The sequence below is a fragment of the Tachypleus tridentatus genome, chromosome 13 (genome assembly GCF_004210375.1).
Source record: "Tachypleus tridentatus isolate NWPU-2018 chromosome 13, ASM421037v1, whole genome shotgun sequence".
Taxonomy (NCBI): domain Eukaryota; kingdom Metazoa; phylum Arthropoda; class Merostomata; order Xiphosura; family Limulidae; genus Tachypleus; species Tachypleus tridentatus.
In genome coordinates, this window is record NC_134837.1 from 94,354,046 (window position 1) to 94,381,701 (window position 27,656).

Sequence of the window (27,656 nt, forward strand, 5' to 3'; positions counted from 1 at the left end):
TATTACCAGGCCACCTATGTGCTTCGCTTTGGTTTACATTATATACTAGCATGAAGGAATTCGTCACATAAAATGTAAAGAATGACAAAATATTCCCTTGTGCTGACACTTTTACACAGTAGTGTACAAAGTCTTAATGCAACAAAAAGTATTCAAACAAGAAAGTGAAAAATTACAGAACTAAGGTGTTTAAAATCTGAAACATGTTTTCCCTACTTTGACTCATACCAACATAATTACGGTGATTTACCAAAGAATGGAAAAGAAATATAAATTTTGGGTATGTCTTTGTAGTTTTGATTTTTTCGTATCAATACTTTTTGTAGCATTAGAACTTCCTATATTACTATATAACTAACTAGGTTATGTATATGTCGATCCTTTCTATATTACTATAACTAACTACGTTATGTATATGTCGATCCTGTCTATATTACTATAACTAACTACGTTATGTATATGTCGATCCTTTCTATATTACTATAACTAACATGGATTAAAATTTGTGTAACCATTTTTTTCCTATCATTTCCTGATTCACTAAATTAATACAATCTCATCTTGTTACTTCTTGTATTACTAATAAAATATTTTCTTTCTTTGCTACATTTTGAATCAGTATTTTCTTCTTCTTCTGCCTTCTCTGAGTAGTTTCCTACACTGCTGGCCAAAATCTTAAGGCCAATGAACATAAAAGAAAAAATACACTTTTTTGCGTTGTTAGACTCAACCACTTGTTTGAGTAGAGCTTCGAAAGATCAAAATAAGAAAAGGGAAAATAAAACTAAAAAACGTTTTTAGCATTTTATAAAGAAAATGTGAACACCATGAAATTAGCCTAAATACTAGCTGGTCAAAAGTTTAAGACCATACCATAAAGAAGTCCTAAACAGGGTAGGAAATGCCCAACAAGAGGTCTCAGTAGTGAGTTGCACGGCCGTCATTGTGAATAACTGCAAACATTTGCTTTGGCATGGTCGATATAAGCGTTTGCAGAAGGCTTGTGGAATGTTATTCCAAGTGGTGAAAATGGCTGCACGAAGATCATGCACTGTTTGGAATTGACGTCCATTTCTATAGACTTTTCTTGCCATCCACCACCAAACATTTTCAATGGGGTTCAGTTCGGGCGAACACGCTGGATGGTCCAAAAGAATCACGTTATTCGCCATGAAAAAGACCTTTGTCCTGCGGGCATTGTGGATTGCAGCGTTGTCCTGCTAAAAGATCCAGTCATTTCCACAGAAGCGAGGGCGTTCAGTTAATAAGGATGATCTCTCCAACATGCCAATGTAGCCAGCTGCTGTTTCACGTCCCTGTATAACCTGAAGCTCCATTGTTCCATGGAAGGAGAAAGCACCTCAAATCATCATGGAACCTCCTCCACTGTGTCGTGTAGAAAATGTCTCTGGTGGGATATCCTTATCGTGCCAATAACGTTTGAAGTCATCTGGACCATCCAGGCTAAATTTTTTTCTCATCGGAGAACAAAACCTTTGTCCACTTTTCTACGTCCTATGTTTGGTGCTTCTCATAAAAGTTTAACCGAGCTGTTTAGTGGTGTGGAAGGAGGCGTGGCCTTTGAAGACGTTTACGGTTTTTAAAGCCTTTCTCTCGTAGATGCCGTCTTATTGTTTTTGAGCTGCATTCTACGTCCGTAAGGGTCTTAATCTGGTTCGACGATCGGCTGGTGTCTTGCCGAACAACCCGCCGAATTCTCTTGCTCAACGCCGGCAAAATTTTCTTGGGCCGACCACTTGAAATTCTCGTTCCGTGTCCCTCAGGGTCTTTTAAGAAATTTGCAACAGCAGTTTTACTGCGCTCAATCTCACCAGCGATAGCACGTTGAGAGAGACCTTGCTTTTGCAGCTCTACAATTCTGCCACGTTCAAACTCTGTCAACATTTTAGCCTTTTCCATGTTTTTACCCAATGTAACACAGGAGATATCAGTGGAAGATGTTGTCAACGCTAATGCTTGAACACAAATGACTAAATTTCGTTACGTTTTTACCGATTAACGCTTCGTTTCAGTATGGTCTTAAACTTTTGACCAGCTAGTATTTAGGCTAATTTCATAATGTTCACATTTTCCCTATTAAATGCTGAAAAAGTTTTTTATTTTTATTTCCCATTTTCTTATTTTCATCTTTTGAAGCTCCACTCAAATAAGTGGTTGAATCTAACAACGCAAAATGCATATTTTTTTCTTTATGTTCATTGGCCTTAAGATTTTGGCCAACAGTGTATACTATATCTCAACATTCTATCTAACGCATCACTAGTTTAATGCCCTTTCTTGTTATTATTTGAGTCAAAGGCCTAATATTCTCTGACCCTTCCCATTATTATTTGGATCAATGGTTTAATATCCTCTTTCTTTTTCCCATTATAATTCTAAATAGCAACCTATTACTTGGAACATTAATTAAACATCTTTCCCTTTTTTGTTATTATTTGCGTAAATAATCTAATACCCACTTTTTTACTTTATTATTATTTGGGTCAATGGCTTAGTATATTTTTCTCTTTCAGTGCTATAATTTGGATCTGTGGCTTAATACACTATTTTCCTTCTTTCTGTTAGGTATGTGTCATTAGATTCATATCATCTCGGAAAAATAACAGGGAACAATATGAAAGTTGAGACATGACTTTAGGATCTCAAGTACAAAGAAAATTTCCAAAGGATTTACTATAAATTGAACAAATTCCGCGGAAAGGTTGTAATATGTGTAGATCAAAGATATATCATTGTGTTCCTGAGTGTTTCTTGACAATTCTTCCTTAATAATAATATGATGTTTTTTTTTAATTTACTTTTATTTCTGAAGGTGTGATAAGAATGGAGCACATTGTGGTAATACCAGTCTGTAGATTAAACTATATTGAAGGTCATTATCTTACTATTATTACTTATTTCAATAAATAAATTCAAAATTAACTCACTGCTGATGTAAACATTGTCTGACTTGATTAATTATTGTATACGCAAGTTCGATCTTCACAACAATTTACGTGCCTGAGCTATATCAAAGACTTGGTTCACGCACCGCAGCCTTAACTTTGGTCGATGAGAAACTCTACTTACCTAAAAGAACTCAGATTTCAAGCACTGTGTACTCTGTTGTTTAATGCCTTAATATCCGAGATTTATCCATTTTAAGCATGTTAGTCGAGGATATCTCATGAGGGCAATTATTGTTTGAACCTATAAACATGTTAATAAATAAGTTAGTTTGATTTTTGTGCACATTATTGTTCAAAAAAATCACTTGGAAACTTCATCTTATCCAAAAACTATCTTATATCAACGCAAGCACGTAATTATCCTAAACAACCACAGTTTCATGCCATGATGTTTGTTTGTCGTTAAGCACATGTGTATAGAAACCTAATATTTTAGTGTAATAAACCTTTGGGCTTACTACTGAAGCATTAAGGACTGTAAAATAATATGGGTACGTCTTAAACGTTGTACTTTAAATTTTTTTTCTAATAGCTTTTCCTTAATAATTAATTACTATAAAAACTAAACTAACAAACGTTGAGGAGGATGTGATTTGGTTTGGTTTGTTTTGAATTTCGCGCAAAGTTACTCGAGGGCTATCTGTGCTAGCTGTTCCTAATTTAATATTGTAAGACTAAAGGGAATGCAGCTAATCATCACCACCCACCGCCAACTCTTGGGCTACTCTTTTACCAACGAATAGTGGTATTAATCGTTACATTATAACGCTCCCACGGCTGAAAGTCAAGCATGTATGTTTTGACGGAGATTCGAACCTGCGACCCTCAGATTAAGAGTCGAGTACCTTAACCACCTGGTCATGCCGGACCCGTAGAGGGTGATTCCAATATTATATTTGGAAAGCAACAAACTGATAATTAGAAATACACAGAAAGATATTGGACAACAAGTATAGCTGGGAAGCATTCTAGTATCTGAATATATATACAGACATTGTTGAAATATGTAAACGTACTCTTTTGTACCGACGAAAATATCGTTAAAAGTGAGGGTACTTTATTTACCAAACTAAGATCTAAGTTTGTAGCTTGTTGTGATCGGAAGTATATATTAATTGCATTATAATTAGTGAAAAATGTTCAATTTTCATAATCTCCTACCATAAAAATACTTGAAATATATTCTAATCTCAACAGAAATGGCATACAGTTGTGACATCTCGAGCGCGAGTCGACGATACGTAAAGTTCATTTTATATGAAACTAGAAGATTCCCGTAGAAACAGTTCAACAATTATTTACCTAGAAACAGTGATGAATAAGTAAAAATTGTGTAGCCTTGAATCATAGTGCGCATTCAATATGATTGTCTAGTGGACCAATTTGCTCCCATGTGTTATTTCAATAAAAAAAATTGCATCGCTTTTGTTTCTAAGCAAAGGAGCCTAAACACAATGTATTATTAACAAAAATGTTTAGGTTTGGATGCAGTGGGTTCTTCAAACACAATCGAGCGCTCAAATTCATCAAGTAGCAGTAGGAATTTTCTTTCGTTGAATACCACTGTTCCTTATCATTTTACTGTGCATAACAAAAGATCTCTACCGAAGTAAGCGTTTTTTGACAATTGTCGTTTCCATAAGAAGTGTCAAAGGGAAGATATTCAAATTAATTTGTTCGAAATGATATAATAACAAATTCAATGCTGACATGAATATATATATATATATATAAACCAAGTGACAACAGGTATATATATTCAAACACGTTCGTCTCCTTATGCTTTTTTTTTCGTCCATAAAAATATTTGTTTCAATCAGTCGACTGCGGAAGTCCTATTTTTATGTGTGAAATTTACTCACGAAAAGAAACATTTTTGTCCATGATAAATTTTCTGTCATTATTACCATTCAGTTCTTATGAAGTCCGACGGATCGATTATTTGATATATATACGAAATTTATTTGGTAATTTTCCTGCAACTTACACTTGAAAAGAATCGTTTCAATATCTATACATATTTCTTTAATTAACTGCTCATTACATACATCATGACGGTCAAACATTTGGCTATCATATATATAAATAGTATTTTAAAAACTTTCAATACCCATGCGGTACCACATTCAAATAAGGAAACGGGTTGAACTGCTTATGAAATAAAATGCTACTTTTTTGTTTGTAATTAAGCACAAAACTACACGATGGTCTGTCTGTGGTCTAGCCACCACTGGTATCGAAACTCAAACCGTAGCGTTGTAAGTCCACAGACATCTCGCAGTGTTACTGGGGAGCATGGTACTAGTGTCCAAAATATCTCATACCGTGTTTCTCCGATAATAAGACCTACCCATAAAATAAGACCTAGTGTGATTTTTGGGGATAGTTTTAATATAAGCCCTACCCTTAAAATAAGCCCTAGTTAAAAGTGGCAGGAAGAGGAAAGAAATAAAAAAAATTAATTTATTAATTAGTTTAATAGTTAGTTAATTAGTTTGTTTAAGTATTAATCAGTTAGTTTAATAGTTTAATAATAGTTTATTTTAAATGGTTAGTGTAATAGTTTTACTTTGTAACTTCATTTTTTTTAATATATCAAAATAAGACATCCCCCGAAAATAAGCCCTAGTGTCATATTTTGGAGTGAAAATTAATATAAGCCCTGTCTTATTTTCGGAGAAACACGGTAATTGTTTCGTAAAAACAACTAATTTATTTTAGCCCGAATTATTATTCTCGTAATATAATATATTGAATAAATGTGTTAAATTAAAGTTTACAAAATCTTAACGTCATAGAAGAAAGGTTTTTTATTATTATTTTCAATATACTCATGTAAACAGGTATGACGATAGGAGTATTGCCTTCCTTTTCAACTGCAATAGTGAAGGAATAAAGAACGTTTTGTGAATACCACTTGAAAGAAATTCTTGATAAAGAAAAAAAAGTATATGTGCATGCGCAAATTCTGTTGCTATCCGCTTTTTACGTGATATACACCCGAATTCTCAATGACAATGGTCTAGATAAGACTTTAGACTTCTGTGAGAATTGTCGTTTATCTAGCAAGTCACATAAACACAAGTGTTTTTATCACTTATGTAAGCACAGCCCGTTTACAGGGTAATGAACTGTCCAGTGATAGGTTCATCGGAATCGTTCCCACCAAGTTATATAGGTCATTCTATGGAGAGAAAATATAATAATCTTCAAAGATTAACCTTACACAAAAATAACATGTAAAGTATTTAACGCTTTTAACATTATATGGACCACCAATACAAAAGTCAAACTTACCGTTACGTATAATATTATAATGCAATAAGGTTTTCAGTAATCTGAATAATTCAACTAATAAAACAGTAACATGTTAATACTGAGGACGCTGATATTCTTTAGATAGAGGTTAGGAGAGATGACTATTATTCTTTTATTACTAATCATCAGCATCCAACACCAACTACTGGACTACTCTAATCGAATATTGAGATTTTACCATCACTCTTACATTGCACACACACACCTCTAAATTACGGTACGAAACGTTTTCTTCTGTGATGGGACATGAATCCTCAGATTCACAGTAACTAACTTCCAGACCAACCCCAACCCAGCTCATACACACTAACTACCAGATCAATCCCAACCCAGCTCATACACACTAACTACCAGATCAATCCCAACCCAGCTCATACGTGTTTCATTCTTCATGCTTCATTTTCAGTATAGCTTTTCGCTTTTCTTATATTCTTTAACTTCGATTTTTTGTGTTTTCTTCATTTTGACTCTGGCCTTTTAGTTTTTTCATTGATAAAAACTTAAATAAACATGTATATTTTCCGCTTCACAAGTAAAATAAATAGATTCTAGCATCTTTATTGCACACTTAAATACTAAACTAGTATAATGATTAATTACACATCATAAGGTCGAGGAATAACTTCGAACTCATAATACCTTAGACAGATGAAACTGTTTTTGTTTTCGATATTGTGTATAAATTGGGTACACATTTGCTAGAGTCAAATTATCAGGCTACCGCAGTGGCACATCATGCAAAACTCATTTTGTGTCTAGTGATTGAAAAAGGCTTTAAAACTGATTGCTTCATGAGTGTTCTTTTTATAGTTATGTTTTCTTTACCATAAATAAAAATGAACTAAATTATAGACTCGAACACAGATCTGTCTCTCTCAATATTTTATTTATAGACAGTGGACAGGCTTCCTGTTATATTTGATTATGTAAGTAAACACTTTTTTTTATACTACGATTACAATTTGTTCCTCGAAAGCCACGTGAAAATCGATTCTTTTCATATTACCTCAATCTTTTAAAGATTCCTGACTAACGCCACATGGCATGGCCAGGTGTGTTAAGGCATTCGACTCGTAATCTGAGGGTCGCGGGTTCGAATCTCCGTCGCACCAAACATGCTCGCTCTTTCAGCCGTAGGAACGTTATAATGTGACGGTCAATCCCACTACTCGTTGGTGAAAGAGTAGCGCAAGAGTTGGCGGTGGGTGATGATGACTAGCTGCCTTCTCTCTAGTCTTACAATGCTAAATTAGGGATGGCTAGCGCAGATAGCCGTCATATAGCTTTGTGTGAAATTAAAAAACAAACAAATCAACTAACGTCACACAAACATTGCAAAAAGAAACAAACTTGGAACCTATCTCAATGCTGGGCACTGAACAGATTCAAGAACAAAATTAGGGACTATTTGATTTTCTCGTTCATTAATGGAAAAGTGCAGCCCAACTTTGGGAGAGTTGATATTTAGTTTCTAAAATGTTGTCTCCGTCAAATCTCTCTCTTAAGAAAGGGGTTAGGGCGTTAAACGATTCATTAGTAGGCCTATCTGTCCTATTATAGTCTTAAAATCCTTCACAAAACTTTCAGTGTTATTATGTAGTTAAGTTTGTGACGATATGCAAGTGATTTGTCCGTCATTTCGAGAGACTTTCAGTCATAAAAAGTATTACAGACTTAGCAGCAAACTCCTCACTTTTCTTTATTCTTACATAAAAGTCTACCGCATTTTGTTGCTTTCTATCAGGTCGGTTAACGTCTAGGAGACGCAGCTATCACAGACAGTTTATTTCAGAGTAACTGTTTTCTTTTTTTTAAATTAATCATACTGGGTTATCTGTGATTTGCCTGTCACAGGTATCGAAACTTAGTTTTTAGCGTTGTAAGTTCATAGACATGCCGCTGTGCCACTTGCAGAGCCATAGTAACTGAAACATTAGTTTTAAAATGTTAATTAAAATCTACGCACATGCATAAAAACAGGAGAGCCGCTTGATTCCCAGTTGTTTTTCAACATGTTTTGTAAGCGACATAAAGTAGGTAAATGAATAACGCAACAAGAAATAACAATTCTTTTTCCCTGTTTAAAAATCATTACTTTAGCAAGAGTTCTATTATAGGAAGTAATCTCTCCATACTGTGTTGTACTCCTCGCAACTTGGAATTAAAAAACAATCTAATGTATTAGCATTCTCATTTTTTCTGACTTTACGTAGTTTCATATAATTACGTGGCCCAGAAAATTGTTGTGTTAGTTTCCTTTTAGCTGTCCACCGTTGGTACAGCGGTAAGTCTACGGACTTAGAACGCTAAAATCAGAGGTTCGACTTCCCTCGGTTGACTCAGCAGATAGCCCACTGTGGCTTTGATATAAAAACACACACACATATACACTCCTTCTAACCATCTCTGTTCGTCCGTTGTTCTCTTCAAGACAGTATCTATTCTGCCAGTGCATTTATTGCTGTAACGTCGCACGTGGCGCAAGAAGGTCGACAGCAATGTTTTTTGCTGCCTGAATGCATGAGATACAGAGTTTCTGGCCTTAACTACTTTTAAACGTGTTGTATGAGAACAACCAAACATGTGGATACTGCTGGTCGTTATAGGTGGATTCGATATTTCCTGGCAAATAACAAGTATTTTTGCACTGATTCTGTAGAAGGCGGCCATCTTGAGTCCTATGCAAGTACGCACACAGTTTTTATTTATTTAGTTAGTTAGTTTTTGGTTTTAACGTGAATAAGATGGATCATCACTTTACATAACTATCCAGTATATTTATTTTCTTAGCTGAAAACGTAGTTCAGTTAACTTTCAGATTTATTCGGTAGCTATCATGAATGAATTTCTCGTTATAAGGTGGGCCTATCTGATACCCATTGATAAAGTCAGCTAATCTGAAAATGTCGAAGTACTGAGAAGTGATATAGATTCATAAAACCAATGTCACATATATGTCTTAGAGATTCTTACAAAGAAATACTAGAATAAAATGTTCACACTAATTTTTAAATCAACATACATTTTATTATCAAAATATCTTTATCAGCAGAAATTTACAGTTTTAAATCTGAATTCAGAAACAACTGATTCATCGCGTTCAGTACACTAGGATAAGCAAATTGATTTCATTTGAACAAGAGCTATCTACATTAGATGTCCTTAATTTAACAGCAAAAGATTAGAGGGAAGGCAGCTAGTAATCACCACTCACCGTTACTCTTTTACCAATGAATAATGGGTATAATGTTTGTTGTTAAGCACACAGCTATACAATGAATTATCTACACCCTGTCAACAACGAGTATCAAAACCCAAGCTTAGAGTTATACTGCTTAAGCATCGAGGAAGTTTAACTTGATATACTTAGGAGTTACGTTTGTCAAAGAGTATTTTCAGTGCATGTGGATATCTAAATCCTACTTTGATCTTATATTTGTTGAACATGTTTTTTTTGGAATTTCGCACAAAGCTACTCGAGGGCTATCTGTGCTAGCCGTCCCTCATTTAGCAGTGTAAGACTAGAGGGAAGGCAGCTAGTCATCATCACCTACCGCCAACTCTTGGGCTACTCTTTTACCAACGAAAAGTGGGATTGACCGTCACATTATAACGCCCCCACGGCTGGGAGAGCGAGCATGTTTGGCGCGACTCGGGCGCGAACTCGCGACCCTCAGATTACGAAGCGCACGCCTTAACGCGCTAGGCCATGCCAGGCCTATTTGTTGAACATTAATCTGACATATATGTATGACATATTAATCTTTGCCTTATAAAAGGCTAAAAAATTGGGAACTTAATGTAAAGAAATAAAAAAAGAGTACACTTTGGAAGCCTAGGTCTCAGCTTGATGTTCAGTAAAATTACTTAAAATGAGAATTTGCAGTAAAAAAGTACAAGCGTTGTAAGCCCAAGTATGAATTCTTTTCTTTCAGAGTTTAATTTCTGGAATAATTTAGTCGATGACGTTGTGAGCGCTGTTTCCATGAATTAATTTCAGAGTTTTAGTGGATTAGAATATGGATTCGAAGATCTTGAGATGTCTTAAGAGATTAGCTCTGATTAAAATTTATTCGTGGTCCAAATAAACTTTGTTATTCTGTTATTGTGGTTTTTGCCAGTCTTCTTTTATTCAGAGATCGGAAAGGTGATTTGTTTGTTTGTTTTTGAATTTCACGCAAAGCTACTCGAGGGCTATCTGTGCTAGCCGTCCCTAATTTAGCAGTGTAAGACTAGAGGGAAGGCAGCTCGTCACCACCACCCACCGCCAACTCTTGGGCTACTCTTTTACTAACGAATAGTGGGATTAACTGTCACATTATAACGCCCCCACGGCTGGGAGGGCGAGCATGTTTGGTGCGACCGGGATTCGAAACCGCGACCCTCGGATTACGAGTCGAATGCCTTAACACGCTTGGCCATGCCGGGCCCTTAGTTTAATGTATAAATATTTAGTTGTTACCAAGCTCACGCTGTCGACAACTAAAACTCGATCATTTCTACAGCTCACCACTAGCTTCACAATTTTACGTGAAAAACGTTAGTCGAGTGCCTAAACCACCTGGCCATGCTGGGTCTATTTTAGAGGACGGGACAGCTTTGGTCAGTGGTTCACAAACGTTTTTCGCCACAACTCTCCCTTCAGCAAACACTGAGCCCCCTTCATGCCCCATTCTAATACATTTTTATTACAAATCCGAAAGTGGCGCCAAAATACATATGCTCAATGAGTGGATGAGGCGTTGCTACTACAAACACACACACTCAAAATGATTTTTGCTCAAAGCATTGAAAGAAAACATCCTATTTTTGAGAATTTAATTTTGGAAACTATAACTTTGAAACCTTCAAAATTCTTATGTCCGCCCGCCTGCCGTTCTGTTAAAGTTTACTGAAATTTAAAAACACTCACAAGAGGGCATTACCATCTAGGTTAGGAAACACTAGCATATATATCTGTTGTTATCCCTAAACATTATCTTATTTTGGTGCATGGGGGACTCGATTTGGAAGATGCAGTTTCAGACCTTGATTTTAATACTTAAAAGAACAAGTTTAGAAATTTAACTCAGGCTGAACAACTGAATAGCAGTCATATCATTATTTATTACCTATGACGTTTTCATTGAAAAGCAGTTGTAGAATTAATTAGTAGGAATCGTGTCACAGGTTGGAGAATATAAGCCAAGTGTCAAAGATAATATTCTCCTCGCTTTCACTCTTTTATTAGTACAGAAAAAGGTGACCCGTGAATAATCAGAACATATGCATTTCTTCTTGTCATTCTCTCTCAGAAGTATGTGCTCTAATACCACTGAAACCATTCTTTTTTTTTAATTTAAATACAATTTAGACTGGTTCTCGGCTATCTTTACTGCATGTTTGGAAGGGCTGGATTTTTTATAGTATATTTCTGTGTCTTGTTGGCAATAAATTCAACAATAAACAAAGAGCACACAGTTCACTTGTTTTAAAATAATATATTAAAACAACTCAAACGTATATACGAATGTTAGTTATAGTTAATCACAACAGTTGTATCCAGAGATTTAAATAATCATATCTTTTCGCCAATCTACACACAGTTTAATTCAGTTACTTTAGAACACAATTTACAAAATGAATTATTCTTCTCTTTTCCGTTATTACAATAAAATCAATGATAATTTCACTTACATTACACTCTTGGTTACTACAGTTGTATCCAGAGTTTTAAGTAATTGTCTCTTTTGTCCGCACAAATTTTTCAGTTACCTTAGAACACAATTGAAGAAACGAATAATATTTTCTATACTCCATTACAATACAGCCTGTGATAATTTCACTTTAGAAATCACCACCATCTATTTTTTATCGTTAAACTCACAATCATGTAGTCCAGACCGAGTTATGTATATATGTGTGTGTGTGTGTGTGTGTGTGTATGTTTTCTTATAGCAAAGTCACATCGGGCTCTCTGCTGAGTCAACCGAGGGGAATCAAACCCCTTATTTTAGCGTTGTAAATTCCGTAGACTTACCGCTGTACCGAGCTATATATCTAATTATCTTTTTCTTAATAACTTAAAAACAGTTTTCTTCAAACTAATTCTCTTTCAGTTTCTACTATTCATAGATTCTATTGACTTTCTTTTAAAATAATGTTAAAGAAGTTTTAGATAACGCTATTATGATTTCTCTTTGAAAGTTTATGTATGTGTGTGTTTTCGTGTGGCAAAGCTTACAAGCAGAAGTACCCGTTCCCTGTGACGGAAAAAATTCAAGTTAATCTATCAATCCAAGAAAAGTAATTTTGAGCATTTCAGTCGTGCTAAGAGCCGCTTAACGATAACATACACTTTTATTCTTTAACTTATGTCACAATATGAAAAGTGATTGATAGCGTGGTTACTTCTTGATAACTTACTGTAGAATATCCAGCTTGCGAAATAAAATTTAGCATAAGCATTATTCATGTCTGTTCTCCAGTAATTTAAAAAGTGAATGTTGAAGTTTACTTGCGTGCACAGCTTTTAAACGGGAGACAAACGAACGCTCGGACAGACGTCACTGATCTTAATAAATATAAAATATAATGATTTTTGGTGCTGAAAGAAAAATTAACCCTAAATGACAGTCATCATCAGTTTTTCCTGCTACCTACAACATTCCCGCTGTTTGAGGGTTAAACAAGAATTCATTTAAAGCTCAGCTACTTGGTAAGGTCATATTAATTATTACATAGTATTTAGTTATTGCTCAATTATATGCAACGTCTTAAGAATAACCAAAATAACCTAGAAGGAAGAATAATGGAAAAATTGAAGTGTTGCACGACATTCAACACCAAACTTTAAGTACAAAAAAAATATCGCATACAGAAACAGGTCAATAAATCATATTACTTACGAATACTATCATTAACCAAGTCAAAATAGTACACGGGCATACTTAATACCATTTGGCGTGAAAACATCATGTTGTAATAGCTGTTGTCCCACTTGTTTTGTTAGCTACGGTTTACTAGATATCTCAAGCTTATTTGTTGCTATTCGTAAATTTGTTCCCTGCTGGTACAGTGCTATGTCTCCAGATTTACAACGCTAAAATCAGCTGGTTCGATTCCTATCGGTGGACTTAGAAGGTAGCTCAATGTGGCTTTGCAATAAGAAAACACACACACACACACACAAAGCAAATGTTCTTAATAATGTTTTACAGCGTATTGTTACATACACAATAGATTATATGTGTAGAAAAATACTGGATTTTGGAGTTCTGAGCTCGTAAACTCACTGTTCACCCACGAGGAAACTGTCCTGAGAAACGGAATATTATCATAACCCCTCCGCAATTTACTTATGCAATTATGCACTTCTGAAATTTCAGTTTTATTGTATTTTGTTCTAATGTCATATGCACGTTTTTTTTTACTTAGTAATTTAACTTTATAACATAAAATACAAGTATAAACGGTATATATATGTATATGAATAAACTTACATACTAAGATATAAACATTTTAAACCTTATGTTATATGTTGAGGAGAAAATAGACAGAGTCTCATTTTTTATAATTCTTTTACAGGCATGTGAAGGATGCACCATTAAATCCTGTATATGCCCTGGTGAGAAAGGACTTGTGGTAAGACTGTATTATTTATATCAAAATATTTCAAAAACTCATATCATACTGAACTCATTAAAGCATTTATACTTAAGATATGTTTAGATGGTTTACTGATTATGCACCTAAAGTATCTTAGTACTATACAAAGTTTATATATTATTGGTAACGCCAGTAGAATGACAGAAAATTTTTTTTTTTATCCTTCATTGTAGGGCGCACCAGGTGTCCCTGGAATGCCAGGCTTTCCAGGTGAGCACGGTCCTATGGGTCCATTGGGACCACCAGGTGTGAAAGGAGCTCGAGGAAGTCCTGGATTTCCGGGAGATATAGGTCCAAAAGGGATTCGGGTAATTATTTTTCATAATAATTTTAGTCTGATAATAATATTATTTCAGTTAATTTATTCTCGGCATGTAAACTCATAAGCTCATGGCTGCCACCATTCCTAGCTGAACATGAAGTAATGGTTAGCTATTTGAGCTGCGAAGTTGAAGGGATAATGTTCTAGCTATAATATACCACTTAATACGCTCTACACTTTTAGCTGTGAGAGCATTATAACCATGAGAGTTTATCCTGTTATTTGTTTGTTTTTTTGAATTTTGCCCAAAGTTGCACGAGGGCTATATGTACTAGTCGTCGCTAATTTAGCAGTGAACTCTTTGGCTACTCCTTTTCCAACGATAGTGGGATTGACCGTCTCTTTAGAACGCCCTACAGCTGAAAGGATGAGCATGTTTGGTGGAAGGGAGATTCGAACTTGCGACCCTCAGATTGCAAGTTGTGCGCCCTAAATACTTGGCGATGCCAGGCCAGGTGCCACTTGGATAAGAGTATCCAAGTAAATTAATGATTTAAGCATTTATAAACTAGGTATGGCTATATTTCTAAACTAGGTATGGTTATATCTCTAAACTAGGTATGGCTATATTTCTAATCTAGGTATGGCTATATTTCTAAACTAGGTATGGCTATATTTCTAAACTAGGCATGGCTATGCTCAACTTTTGGATTTCTCCAACATGCTTTTTAATCCATGTAAGATGAATTCGTTGAAGAAATCAAAAGTATAACGTTCCCAATTTCCCAGTGAATACAGCAGGTAGCCTAATATTGCTTTTCTATACAACAAACATGTTGATAAGAAAACATACGATACAGAAAGGAAAAAATGCACGTATAAACCGCTGCATTGTAGATTACAAGTTTTTATGAAATATCAAAAAAAAGAGAAACTTGAAGTGATTAGATTAATGGCAACTGAGGCGAGTGGATATTCTCATTTAGTGTAGAGTGATCAAAGAAAAGGTAAGACTTTATTTAATATACTTTGTCATCTGTTGTTCTGGAGTCGAAATTTTAAAGTTTCAAGGAAGATGGAGGAATTGTTATTCTCACTATCTAACTGAATGCGAGACTCAAGTAGATTGGTTAACTTATATCCGTTTCTAACTGAAATTCCCATGTGCATGGTAACATTTAGTTTTACGAAGATATATAACCGTACGGATATAACTTTACAAATGCACATATACACGATCCATGGATGGGTAGTGTGTTTTGATTTTAAGTTTTCGTAGACACCCTGTCTATCTGGTCTATATTTTCGAATAAAGTTCCAATTTAAGGACTTATTTGGTTGTAGGTAACTGTTTAGCAGTTAGTTAAGTGTTAAAACTGACCTCATCGAATTTATTTGCATTATGAAACTTCGATATCTCTTGAACAGAGGGAAAAAGAGTAGTATTTGAACAGTAAATTCAATATCAGTGAATCAGCTTAATGTAGATGCAAGATATTTAGCGAATTTGCCATTTTAAAACTTTTCCATTTTAGAAACATAATCAGTTTAGGATACATTTAAAAATTACATCTGCAATGCATAATGTTTCTGAACGTTTTGAACCAAATACCGAATAACAACATTTTTGTTACTGGCAAGTTCTTTAAGGGTATGAATCTCAATTTGTGTACTTGAAATGTTTTATAGAAGGAAGACAATGATGCTTTGAGAAATCAGTTTGAGTGAGCATTCTGTGTTATTTCTATCAAAATTGAGAAAGAGTTTAGGATTTAAAAGTACGGGTGTTTACGGGTAGGTAGACAAAACTTAACTTTTGACAAAATATTTTTACGTTGTTCGCTTAGATTAAGATCACTAGAATTAAAAATGATCTCATCGGGATTTATGTCACCACATTTTCTTACTGAAAGTACTTGGTTACGCTAAACATTCTGGTTGTGTGCAAATCTGACGGTGATTTTTAGGTTGAGACTTTCAATCATATCGGTGAAATGATAGCTGATCCACGAAGTTTTGTTTTTAAGTTCAAGACTAGCTCCAGTATGTTGGTTTAATAGCTGTTTTTCTGACGATATATATTTTTTAATTTCTTCCAATTAAAGATAAAATAGCATATACGTGTATTTTAGCACTTATATGTTTTGTCATAACATTATTGTATTTAACATGGCTCGGTGGTTAAGGCGCTCAACTTACAGTCTGTGGGTTGACAATCGATTATGCACGTCCTTTCAGTTGTATTAGTGTGCTAGTCTAGTTTATCACTTCTAAATTAAGAATGGATATTGTAACTAACTCTTGAATAGCTTTGCTCGAAATTCAATAAAACATGCGATTAAATGTATAGAACCCCGGTGACCCAGCGATATGTTTGCGGACTCACACCGCTAAAAACTGGGTTTCGATATTCATGATGGGCAGAGCACAGATAGCCCATTGTGTAGCTTTGTGCTTAATAATCAGTCGATAAATAAATAATCAATTAAATGTATATCAGACACACATTTATTGTCGATTTCGTTATAGTATTACCATTTAAGTCTATATTTTTTCTAAACTTTCGGTTGTATCTAAAGCTCCACTTATTATCTGTATTTGTTTATTGTGTTTTAACTTTTTGAGATTTTAATGCTGTTGATGAAATTTGAAAGAATTTCACGATGTCTGTGTTTCTAATACTTTGTATAAAGTTTGTGTTCGCCTGATAAATCAGTTCCACATTCTACCTTAGGGATCGGCAACCCGTAAAGAAAAAGACCCATTTTATTTGTTTGAAGTTAAGCACAAAGCAACACATTGTGCTATCTGTGCCCTGTCCCCTATAGGTATAGAAACCCGGATCCTAACGTTGTAAGTCCGCAGACGTACTGCTGTAACTCTGGGGAGCATTTTGTTTTTGTCTAAGACTAAAAAATTTCGATACCCGCAGTATCTTACCTAAATAGCAAAAAGGTTGAGAAAAAGAAAGGTCCCCTGATAATACATTAGTAAGTCTTTGGATTTACAACGCTAGAATCAGAAGTTCGAAGCCCCTTAGAAAATGTTGCGATTAAATTTTTAACACCCAATTTGCTTCAACTTTTCTTCACAACAAGAGTAAAGCCCACGAGCCGCAAGTCGCCGACCTTTGGCCTATTCGTTGGTAAAAGAGCAGCCCAAGAGTTGGCGGTGAGCGATGATGACTAACTGCTTTCCCTCTAATGTTGGCCCGGCATGGCGGGGTGGGTTAAGGCGCTCGACTCGTAATCTGAAGGTCGCAGGTTCGAAGCCCCGTCGTACAAAGCATGCTCGCCATTTCAGCCGTAGGGGTGTTATAAACTGACGGCCAATTTCAACAGTAGCCCAATAGTTGTCGGTGGGTGGTGATTGCTAGCTGCCTTCCCTATAGTTTTACACTGGTAAATTAGGGACGGCTAGGGCAGATAGCCCTCCTGTAGCTTTGCGCGAAATTCAAAAACAAACAAACCCTCTAGGCTTACACTGTTAAAGTTGAGACGGCTGGTGCAGATACGCAAAATTGAAAAACGCAAACAAACGTGTTATCTAAAACACAAATAACTGGTTATTTAGCTTAAACACTTGGCCAAACTTCATCTCTATCTATTTCCTGTCACCTACTGACACCCGTTCTATCACATAAAATCATTGTGTCTTTTCAACTATATCACTATGTAGGGATGATTCGATAAAATAATGGTCACCGCATTAAATATACTAGTTTATCATGCTTACAAGTAACTACTAAGGTTGAGTTATAGCCTTATCTGAACACCTAACTGCCATTATTGAGCGTTTCGCAAGTTGTGAGACTCCTAATATCTTTGAAAAGTATTGTGGGAAATTGGAAACCACCCAAAATGTTCTTTTTTCTTGTTCCACATTGGCCAAGAAATTAGTGAAGTTTTTGCAATGACTTTAGTACGACAGAGAAACATTTAAGAGCAGTTGGAAACAAGTTCTCAATGAGCACGGCATTGCTTAGTGTCTAGGAATAAGCCAAGAAAATAATGACTACTGCATTGAATCTATGACTGTGATGCTTATAAATAGCCTCCCACTGGTACAGCGGTATGTCTCTGGATTTACAATGCTAAAATCAGGGGTTCGATTCCTCTCGGCGGGGTAAGTAGATAGCTCGATGTGGCTTTGCTATAAGAAAACACACACACGCTTACAAATAACTGCTGAAGTTGAGTTGAAACTCTATCTGAGGTGATATTTTAAAGTGAGTTTCACAACTTAATAGAGATAAGGAGAATACGTCGTGTTAAAAGCTATTCTGAAGAGTGAACTTTGGCGAGAAAAAGATAAATATTTAATGTTCGAGACACCTGTGGTAACCCACGAGCTAACAAAAGTGAATTTATCACAGATTAAGTAAGAAACATAAGATAAGAAATAATTCATCTCGTCAATTGAATTCAAAAGTAATTGAATCAGCTGTGTGGACTTCTGACAAGAAAAGAGAAATATTTAAAGTTTTAAATTCAACCGTGATACTCTATACTATAAACGATTTTAGTATATACGTCTGACGTGTTTTGAATACATTATTTTAATGCAAGTGTATTGTGTTCTGTCTGTTTCTTGTTAATATTTATCGCTAACAAGTCCTACGTACCTACGTTAGAAGAATCCTCAGCCCAAATATACATAAAACTCTGACATTATTAGAGTCAATCAGGTTTAAACAATGGTATAAGACGGTAGATTAACAAGACGAGAACAACAATGAAAATACGTAGGCCTATATACGCACAACGGGAATAGAGATTACAATAACGTCACATAACCATGTCAGCTGATTTTGCTAAACGGATACAAAGAGGTGAGTGTGTGTGTGTGTTTTTCTTATAGCAAAGCCACATCAGGCTATCTTTTGAGTCCACCGAGGGAAATAGAACCTTTGATTTTAGTGTTGTACAAAGAGGTGAGCGTCATAGGTTAAAAGATTTCGAACTTCGAGTTCGTTGAACAGCAACAAATGCTAGAGATAAAAGAGTGGTAACAGAAGAGAGAGAGAAGAGAGGAAGAAAGACAAAAGAAGAAAAGAGGGAGAGAATAAAAGGAAAGACTGAAAATCTAGAGAGAGAAAGAATAAGAGCGTAAACTGTGAAATAAGAGAAAGAAGAGACTGGAGATAGAGAAAATAAGAACACAAATTCACATTGCCAAGCACATCTAACAGAAAGAAAGTCCCAAAAATGACAATGTTGATAAGAAACAAGTAAAGAGAAACTATCACCATGAATGTGACTGGCAGAAGAAACAGAATTAAGAAAACACGTCAGGTTCAGCACAAGAAGAAGGAAGTGTCATTTCCATAATTGATCAGTATATAACTAATGGTTGGTTTAAGTTAGGAAATGGATCAACAATACCATGAGTGACTGGAATATATTACATATATCAAGAGGTGCCAGTAAATTACAATATGTCAATAGATAAAGGCTATGTCGAGAACAAGAAAGTAAAAGTCGTAAGAGACACAGTAGTGCAGTAATGAGAACCAGTCTAGTATCTGATATCCAGATGATAGGTAAGGTATGCCTACATGCACTAATTGATAAGACAGTAAGAATGTTTTCTATAACAAAAATAAAGGTGAATACCTTAAAGTATGTAGAAGAACTTGAGGCTATGTGTATGAAGGCATCAATACGTGACTTGGTGATTGGCAACATACCAGAGAGTAAGTGTTTGGAGGAACAAGACAAAATGAAGACTGCCGAAGTTTGCAATCATTTCGAGAGCTCAAGGGAAATAGAACAAGCAGGATGTCAAGCTTCTTGAAGTCTCGAAAAGTAACGTCCTGAAAGTATGTTCATTGTAACTGAAGGGAACATAGAAGAAAAATACTTGTCTGCAGAAACTTCGGGACAGTGCTTGAGATAAAGTCAAGCGCAATACAAAATGGAAAGAGAGTTGAAAAACAGAGAACTATAGAGACGCATTTAACTAGAATTATTAAAACAGTTTTGCGGGTGAAGTTAAACACATCAAATGTGGTAAGAAGTATTTGTATAAGAAGGTCAAGGATTGACATTTTGAAGTCTGACATTGAAGTTAGCTGGCATGTGAATGAGTAGTTTGGTGATATTTCAGAGTATCACAGTTTAATAGAGATAAGAAGAAACATTTGCCTTGTTAAAGAGTGTTCTGAAGAAACTGAATTCGTCTGTGTATATTTTGACGAAAAGGAGGCGGTTTTTAAAAAATCGAGATACAACTGTGGTAACCCACAGAGTAATGTAAGCGAATTTATCCCCTGCTCTATGGCAAGCAACAAAGTAGAGAAAAATAATTCCACTAGTTAGTTGAATTCTGAAGTAATTCAATCATCCTGTGTGAGCTTTTGACAGGAAAAGAGAAATATTTAAATCTTTAGATATAATTGTGATAGCCTGTAGCGAAAAAAACCTTTTGCACATACAATTGACTTGTTTTGAATATATTAACTTAAAACAAGTGGATTTTTTGAATACATTTATTATTGACATTTATCGTCAACAAATCACAGATATATAGTGTAGAAAAATCCTCAGTCCACATATACATAAAGCTCTGACACCTCTTATCATTGGTCCGGCACTCTCTTGTACTTGTAACATCCTGGTGGAACAATTGCAGCTTCACTGGCCACCAGTGTAATGCAAAATATGAGACTGATAAAAATGGTATTATATTAAAACGACCTCTTGTCGCAAAAAAACGACCCAAATTTAGGAAGAAAAAAGTCAGAGACGAAAAACGGATTGGAAGTGTCACACTACGTAACCGTAATCCAATAATACAATCTAAAAAAGCTTCTTCTTCTGACTGAAAAAATATACTCACAAATGAAATCTGTAGAATGCCTTACCAGGAACATAAACAGAAAGAAAGGAGACTGCTTCGTCTGTGGCATTTGTAGATGCTGCTTACCTTTGGATTCATGCTTGAATAAAACAAATCATATTAATTGGAAGCGAAGAAATGATGTTAAAAGTGGAGCAAGAAGGGCAATGAGAAAAACAATACTCTGAAAGGCCAAAATCGAATTAGGTTAGAAGAAAGTAAGGTGTATGATATTGATTCTGGAGAAGATTGGAACGCTGAAGCCTCAGAAACCATTACTGCTACAAACAGCTATATATTGTTTTCATACTTCATGGATTTAAAGCCTGAAAAAAAAAAGATTATAAATAATACAATAAAGTAGTTACTTCTATCAATCAACACCTTCTGGAACATAAGATTTCAAAATTTGGCGTGATTCGAGGGGTCGGTTTTTCGTGGCCGGGGGTCTTAACAATACATGTTACCATTGAATTATAAAAAATACAATCAACCTACTTCAAATAAACTGTTTAAAAACGAGGGGAAACAAGTAATAATGTTTTTAATAAAAAATTAAGTATGGTGGAGGAATGATAATGCTAAAAAAATAGAAACAAAGTATGGATGAATGCACAAAATCGTACACAAGTAACTAAGCTTGTTTTTATTAGTCACTGTAGGGATGTATACTACTATTCAGTTTAAATACTTTTATCCTAACCTGAATCCATACAACTGACAGAAATTCAACATTTAATTGTAGATTAAAGTTATTTTTGGAAGGATTTGGCTATTTATATAGCGATTTTTTTATTAATCTTTACCTTTTTTTTCTCCATTTTTTTTACTTGTATAAACATTATACTGCTAATAACCAACCATTTCTGAAGAAGACAGGCCAATGATTTGTCAAAACGTAGTATGTTCTATCTTAAATAAAATTATTCCTTATGTTTGTTATACATAGCAACCTTACATAATTTTGTTGCACTTGTCGTCTCTAGAAGAATCACGAGTTTAAAGCACCCAATATTATTTACAAACTATGGTTATGGTAAGAAGAGACCTGAACATTACAAGCTTACGAAAAGACTTCAAATGAATAGTTGCAAGCCAATAAAAGCAGACTATTACGAATTAGCCAAAAGTGTGTTGTTCTAAAAATATGTTTGTGTTTTCTAATTGCAAAGCCACATCGGGTTATCTGCTGAGCCCACCGACGGGAATCCCTGATTTTAATGTTGTAAATCCGTAAACTTACCGCTGTGCTAGCGGGGAGCTAAAAATGTGAAACTACTTTCAAAAATGTGGTAAAGCTGGTCGACAACAATGCGCAGACTAATACAATCATAATGTTCCCGTTCGAAACTGTAATAGATGTTAATTTCAAGTGGATGCCATTATAAATTAAATTTTGTGCTATGGACACTAAGAAAAAGAGAGCACAGTCGCGGAAACTTGTTTGTACTTTGAGGTTTTCGTGCTTCGGACATTGCGTCCAGTATTAACAACAATATAGGTGACCGATAAAAATACAAGAAACACTATGAGCTTAAATTTTATGCTAATTTTTATGGTTTTATAAATAATGGGTAATCAAAGGGTCCATTGGCCTATTAACAAACAGAAAATTAATCTCCCAATCTAGTCTCTCTTCTTTTCTTTTTTTTCAATTTCGCGCAAAGCTACTCGAGTGCTATCTGCGCTAGCCGTCCCTAATTTAGCAGTGTAAGCCTAGAGGGAAGACAGCTAGTCATCACCACCCACCGCCAACTCTTGGGCTACTCTTTTACCAACGAATAGTGGGATTGACCATGACATTATATTGCCCCCACGCCTGAAAGGGCGAGCATGTTTGGTGTGAAGTTGATTCTACCCCGCAACACCCGGATTACGAGTCGAACCCCTTAACACGCTTGGCCTTGCCGGGCCCAATCTAGTCAGATCCACAAAATATTATCAATTATTTTCTTAAACTCCTTTAAAGTTGTAGATGACGGTTAGTTGAATATATTAAATCGTCAATGAAAAATATAAAACGTTGATTATCTTATCTTTAAATACGTGAATGAACACATTAGTTTCACTGTGTCGGTATTTAGGTATTGATGTTGAATACCCAGGAGGGTCAGGTACATTAGACCTCTTCCTCCCTCCCGAACGATTATAGCGTCTGTCTTTAGGTTTTTTTTGTTGTTGTTTTTATAGCTTTGGCCCAGAGTAAAAGTATAACATCGTACTCAGGCCCATTTCAGGGCTCAGTCCATGCATGGACGAACAAGAAGTTCTTTTTTTTCTTTTACTATTTCTCTTGTATTTTTTTCTTCTTTTTGTTAATACAAAAACACTTTGTACAAAAATAAATTTTTGTATTTTCATATATATATATATATATTATATTTTTCTCCTTTTTCTTCATAGAGAGAATGCTACTACTACTTGTAGTAAAAAAATAATTGAATAATAATTCAATAAATGAAAGAGAAAAAAATAATGATTAAAAAGAAAAATAATAATAATAAAAAGGAAACAGGGATTAAGTGTCTAGTGCATAGTGGCCAGCTTCTGTTACATTTCTTAAATACATGTTAAAAGGGGAGAGGTATTTAGGACTATTTACATCATGTACGTGATATCTGTCGAGATCACACATTAAGTCATTCTTATGCCAATTTTTATTGAAATATTTCAGAGAATTATGCAAGAGTCTTTCAGATATTGTGTCTATGTTTGCATACTTGTGCATGAATGTGGTTGAGGTGCCACGTGGTACTTTATATGCCGAGGTTAAAACTGAATTTTGTATACGTTGAAGTTTTTGTAAATGTGTGGGTGCTATGTTAATCCAGGCAGGTGATGCATATTCTATTGTTGGTCTAATGTACGTTTCGTAGATTTTAAGTATGTTGTCTGGTGATGTTCCTTGGATTTTACCTGAAAGACTTCTTGCATAGTTTGCTCTTTTCCAGATTCGTATCAGTATATTTTTAATATGTGGTAACCACGTTAATTTTTAATCATAGGTTAGACCTAGAAATTTAGCAGAAGTAGCAGTCAGTAAAAGTGATCCATTCATATAGAGCTTTGGTGGATCTTTTTTCAGCTTATTCAGTCTACTGAATAATATGACTTGGGTTTTCGGAATATTGATTTTGATTCTGTATTTCTGGCAGTATTCTTCGATGTTATTTAGGACTGGTTGTAGGTTCGTTGCTGCTATTGACGGAGTGGGGGCACTTTTCCAGACTGCTACATCGTCAGCGAACTGTGATGCATAACCTAAATTTAGATCCGACAGAGGCATATTACTCACGTACATGATAAATAATATAGGGCTAACAACCCCTCCCTGCGGGACTCCTGCTTCGGGTGAAAAGGACCCTGAGTGGGCCCCATTCACATTTATTTTGCACATTCTGTTTTCCAGGAAGTTGGACAGCCAGCGAATAGTTTCCTGGGGTAATGCCATTTCAAGCAATCTGTGAAGTAAACCATTATGCTACACTGTGTCAAAAGCTTTCTCAATGTCGAGAAAGCAAGCTACAGTGCATTCGTTTTTGTTGAAGCTGTCGGTAATTGATTCTGTAAGTCGAATCAGGTGGTCTGTAGTTTGGCGGTTTTTTCGAAATCCGTTTTGAATTTCTGGTAATTTTGAATTTTCTTCTAAATATACTGACAGACGATTACTAATTATCCTCTCTAATACTTTGCCAATACAACTGGTTAAGCTAATCGGGCGGTAGTTGTTTGGTTTATTCGCTGGCTTTCCTTCTTTCTGGAACATTAATATTATTGCTTCCTTCCAAGAAACGGGGATATATCCTACTGATAGTGATAGATTAAATAACGCTTGTAGGCGTTCATATAATATCTGAGTGCCTTGTTTTAGGAGGATAGCTTGAATACCATCTTCTCCAGGGGCTTTGTTTTTTGTATTGTAAATAGCAGTTACGACTTCTGTTACAGTGATATGTTTTATCAGTTGATGAGTGCTCCAGTCTTTTGTATTTTCTTGGTGTATAATAGTGTTGACTGGAAATTTAGGTGTAAAAATGCTTCTGTTGTGATCAATAAAGTTGTTAACTGTATTATAGAAGTGTCTGTTCATGTCTGGTTCATGATGTGTCTTGAACGTGTTTTCTAGGTGTTTTTTAAATATCTCTGCTTTTTCTGTGTTAGTGTATGCTGTTTTTCCATCCAGTTCCAGTGGTGGATATACTGTGTGTGTTGTTCCTGTATTTGTAAATCTTTTCAAATGTGTCCAGAATTGTTTAGGATGAGTTTTGTGATTTAAATTGGAACAGAAGGTGTCCCAGTTTTCTTGTTTTTGTTGTCTGATTAAGTTTCGTATTTTGTTCCTTATTGTGTTTATCTGTGTTTTAAGTGTAGGGTTGCGATTTTGAATGTACTGTCTGCGGAGTATACGTCTGACTTTAATTAAGTGTATTATCTCTTTATGTGGTTGCCATGAATGAGTTGTTGTGAAGTGTTTTTGTTTCGGTATAGAACTGTTGGCAGCATGTTTTAGACACTCAGAGATGATATGACAGTATGCATCTATATCTGATGCGTCCGCGGCAATGTGTAGTACTTCGGGAGGTAAGGTTTCATTTAATATAGTTTGAAAAACTGGCCAATTAGCTTTGTTGTAATTCAGTTGGTCTTTAACTATGATTTTATTTAAGTGGGGGGGTGAGACTGAAGATACACCAAACTGGGAGGTGGTCACTATTCAAGTCGTGACCAACATGAAAGTTTACGAATTTGCGACTCATATTAGACGAACACAGGCATAGGTCCAGTATTTCACTGGTGCCGTGTGCGTATGAGATATGTGTCGGTGTTGCATCGTTTAATAAAGTCATGTTTGATTCATCCAGAAATTGAAAAAGTATATTGCCATTTGCGTTTGTACTTCGACAGTTGAATGCTATATGTTTACTATTTAGGTCGCCGGTAATAATAAGATTAGAATTGCTATTATACAATATATTCAAAAGGTTTACATCTAATACTGTACTAGGCGAGCAGTAGATGCCCGCCACAGTAACGTTTGTATGATTTTGCGTTTTTATATTAATAATTATAGATTCGTTACTGGAAGGGATACCAAGTTCCTGAACTATAAGTTCAGTCCTGTACAATAATAAGATGCCTCTGATGGATCTCTATTATCCTTCCTGTCATGCCTAATAATGAAGTAGCCGTTTAATTTGAATCGATGGTAGTTATATAGGAGAGTTTCACTAATTATAATTACATCTGGTTTTATGGAGTTTGTTGTATCTTCAATCTCATGTTTCTTGGAAGCAAGAGCACCCTGGATATTGATGTGTAGAACTGTGAAGTTAACCATGTTTAGTAGAGTTTATGATGGTGGTTAAAATTTGCGGCAAGTATTTATGTATGTTTTGCAATATGATTTTAACTATTATGTCTGTGAGACTGTTGGTGTTTGTAGGGTTTGTATATTCTGCCATTATTTCCGAGAAAGTGGAAGTTATGGCAGATGTCAGTGTGGTTTCAATCGTTGTTGGTTGTGTGTTTTGAGGTGGTTTGGATGTTTCGTCTTCACATGGTGATGGTTTTTCCTGTCGGGATGATGAAGTTTTAACCACTGCAGCGTAAGTGTTTGTTTGTGTAGTTGTGCTTTGTGGTGCTGGAGTGGTAAGTGTGGGTTCCTTAATTGTTCATGGTGGTGGCGGCTTGTTCGTGTTGGGATTTTTAATTTCGTACAAGTGTGTTTTAATGGATTTATATTTCTGACACCCTTTATAGTTAGCCGTGAGTTCTTCCCCACAATTGCAGCATTTGGGTTTGGGGTTTTGTTTAGTACATTGTGTAATGTGGTGATTCTCCCCACAGCCCACACAACGCGCATTTGCTTGGCATGCTGCTGCTACATGTCCAAACCTTTGGCATTGGTAGCACCGTGTGACAACCAATGCTGGTGTTTTTGTTTGTTCTACTGTGTACCTTTGATACCACATAGTGATACCATTATTAATGAGCTGTGTAATATCTTGGCTGTTGTCTGTGACTACTTTGATTAGGTTTGTGGGTTTTTTTAGTAATGTTTGAAATTATACGGTCTACTGAAATATGTTTTATGTTTTGTGTACTTAACGCTTCCTTAATGTCTTCTGTGTCTATAACGCCAACTCTTGGGCTACTCTTTGACCGACGAATTGGGGGAATGACCATCAACATTATAACGCCTGAAAGAGGGAGTATGTTTGGTATGACAGGGATTTGAAACCGCACCCCTCGCATTATGAGTCGAGTACCTTAACCACCTGGTTATGGTAGGCCGAATTTTATTGAGCTTAATAACAAAATTTACAAAAGGAAATAGTACATTGTTTGGGAATGGCTCTTATTCATGTCCCAACAGATTTGAAAACTGTCGCCATTATAGATTAAGTGGGGGGTGAGACTGAAGATACACCAAACTGGGAGGTGGTCACTATCCAAGTCGTGACCAACATGAAAGTTTACGAATTTGCGACTCATATTAGACGAACACAGGCATAGGTCCAGTATTTCACTGGTGCCGTGTGCGTACGAGATATGTGTCGGTGTTGCATCGTTTAATAAAGTCATGTAGGAATTGGTAGGCCGAATTTTATTGAGCTTAA

At 35.5% G+C, this 27,656-nt stretch overlaps 1 protein-coding gene across 1 annotated transcript in view; it reads left to right on the plus strand.

The window, feature by feature from the left end:
* LOC143236631 (uncharacterized) overlaps positions 1–27,656 on the plus strand; it is a 202,202-nt gene that overhangs the window by 46,410 nt on the left and 128,136 nt on the right. Inside the window, exons 2-3 of the mRNA XM_076474973.1 lie at positions 13,854–13,910; positions 14,108–14,242. Of these exons, the coding sequence (XP_076331088.1) occupies positions 13,854–13,910; positions 14,108–14,242 (192 nt within the window). The remainder of the gene's footprint in view (positions 1–13,853; positions 13,911–14,107; positions 14,243–27,656) is intronic.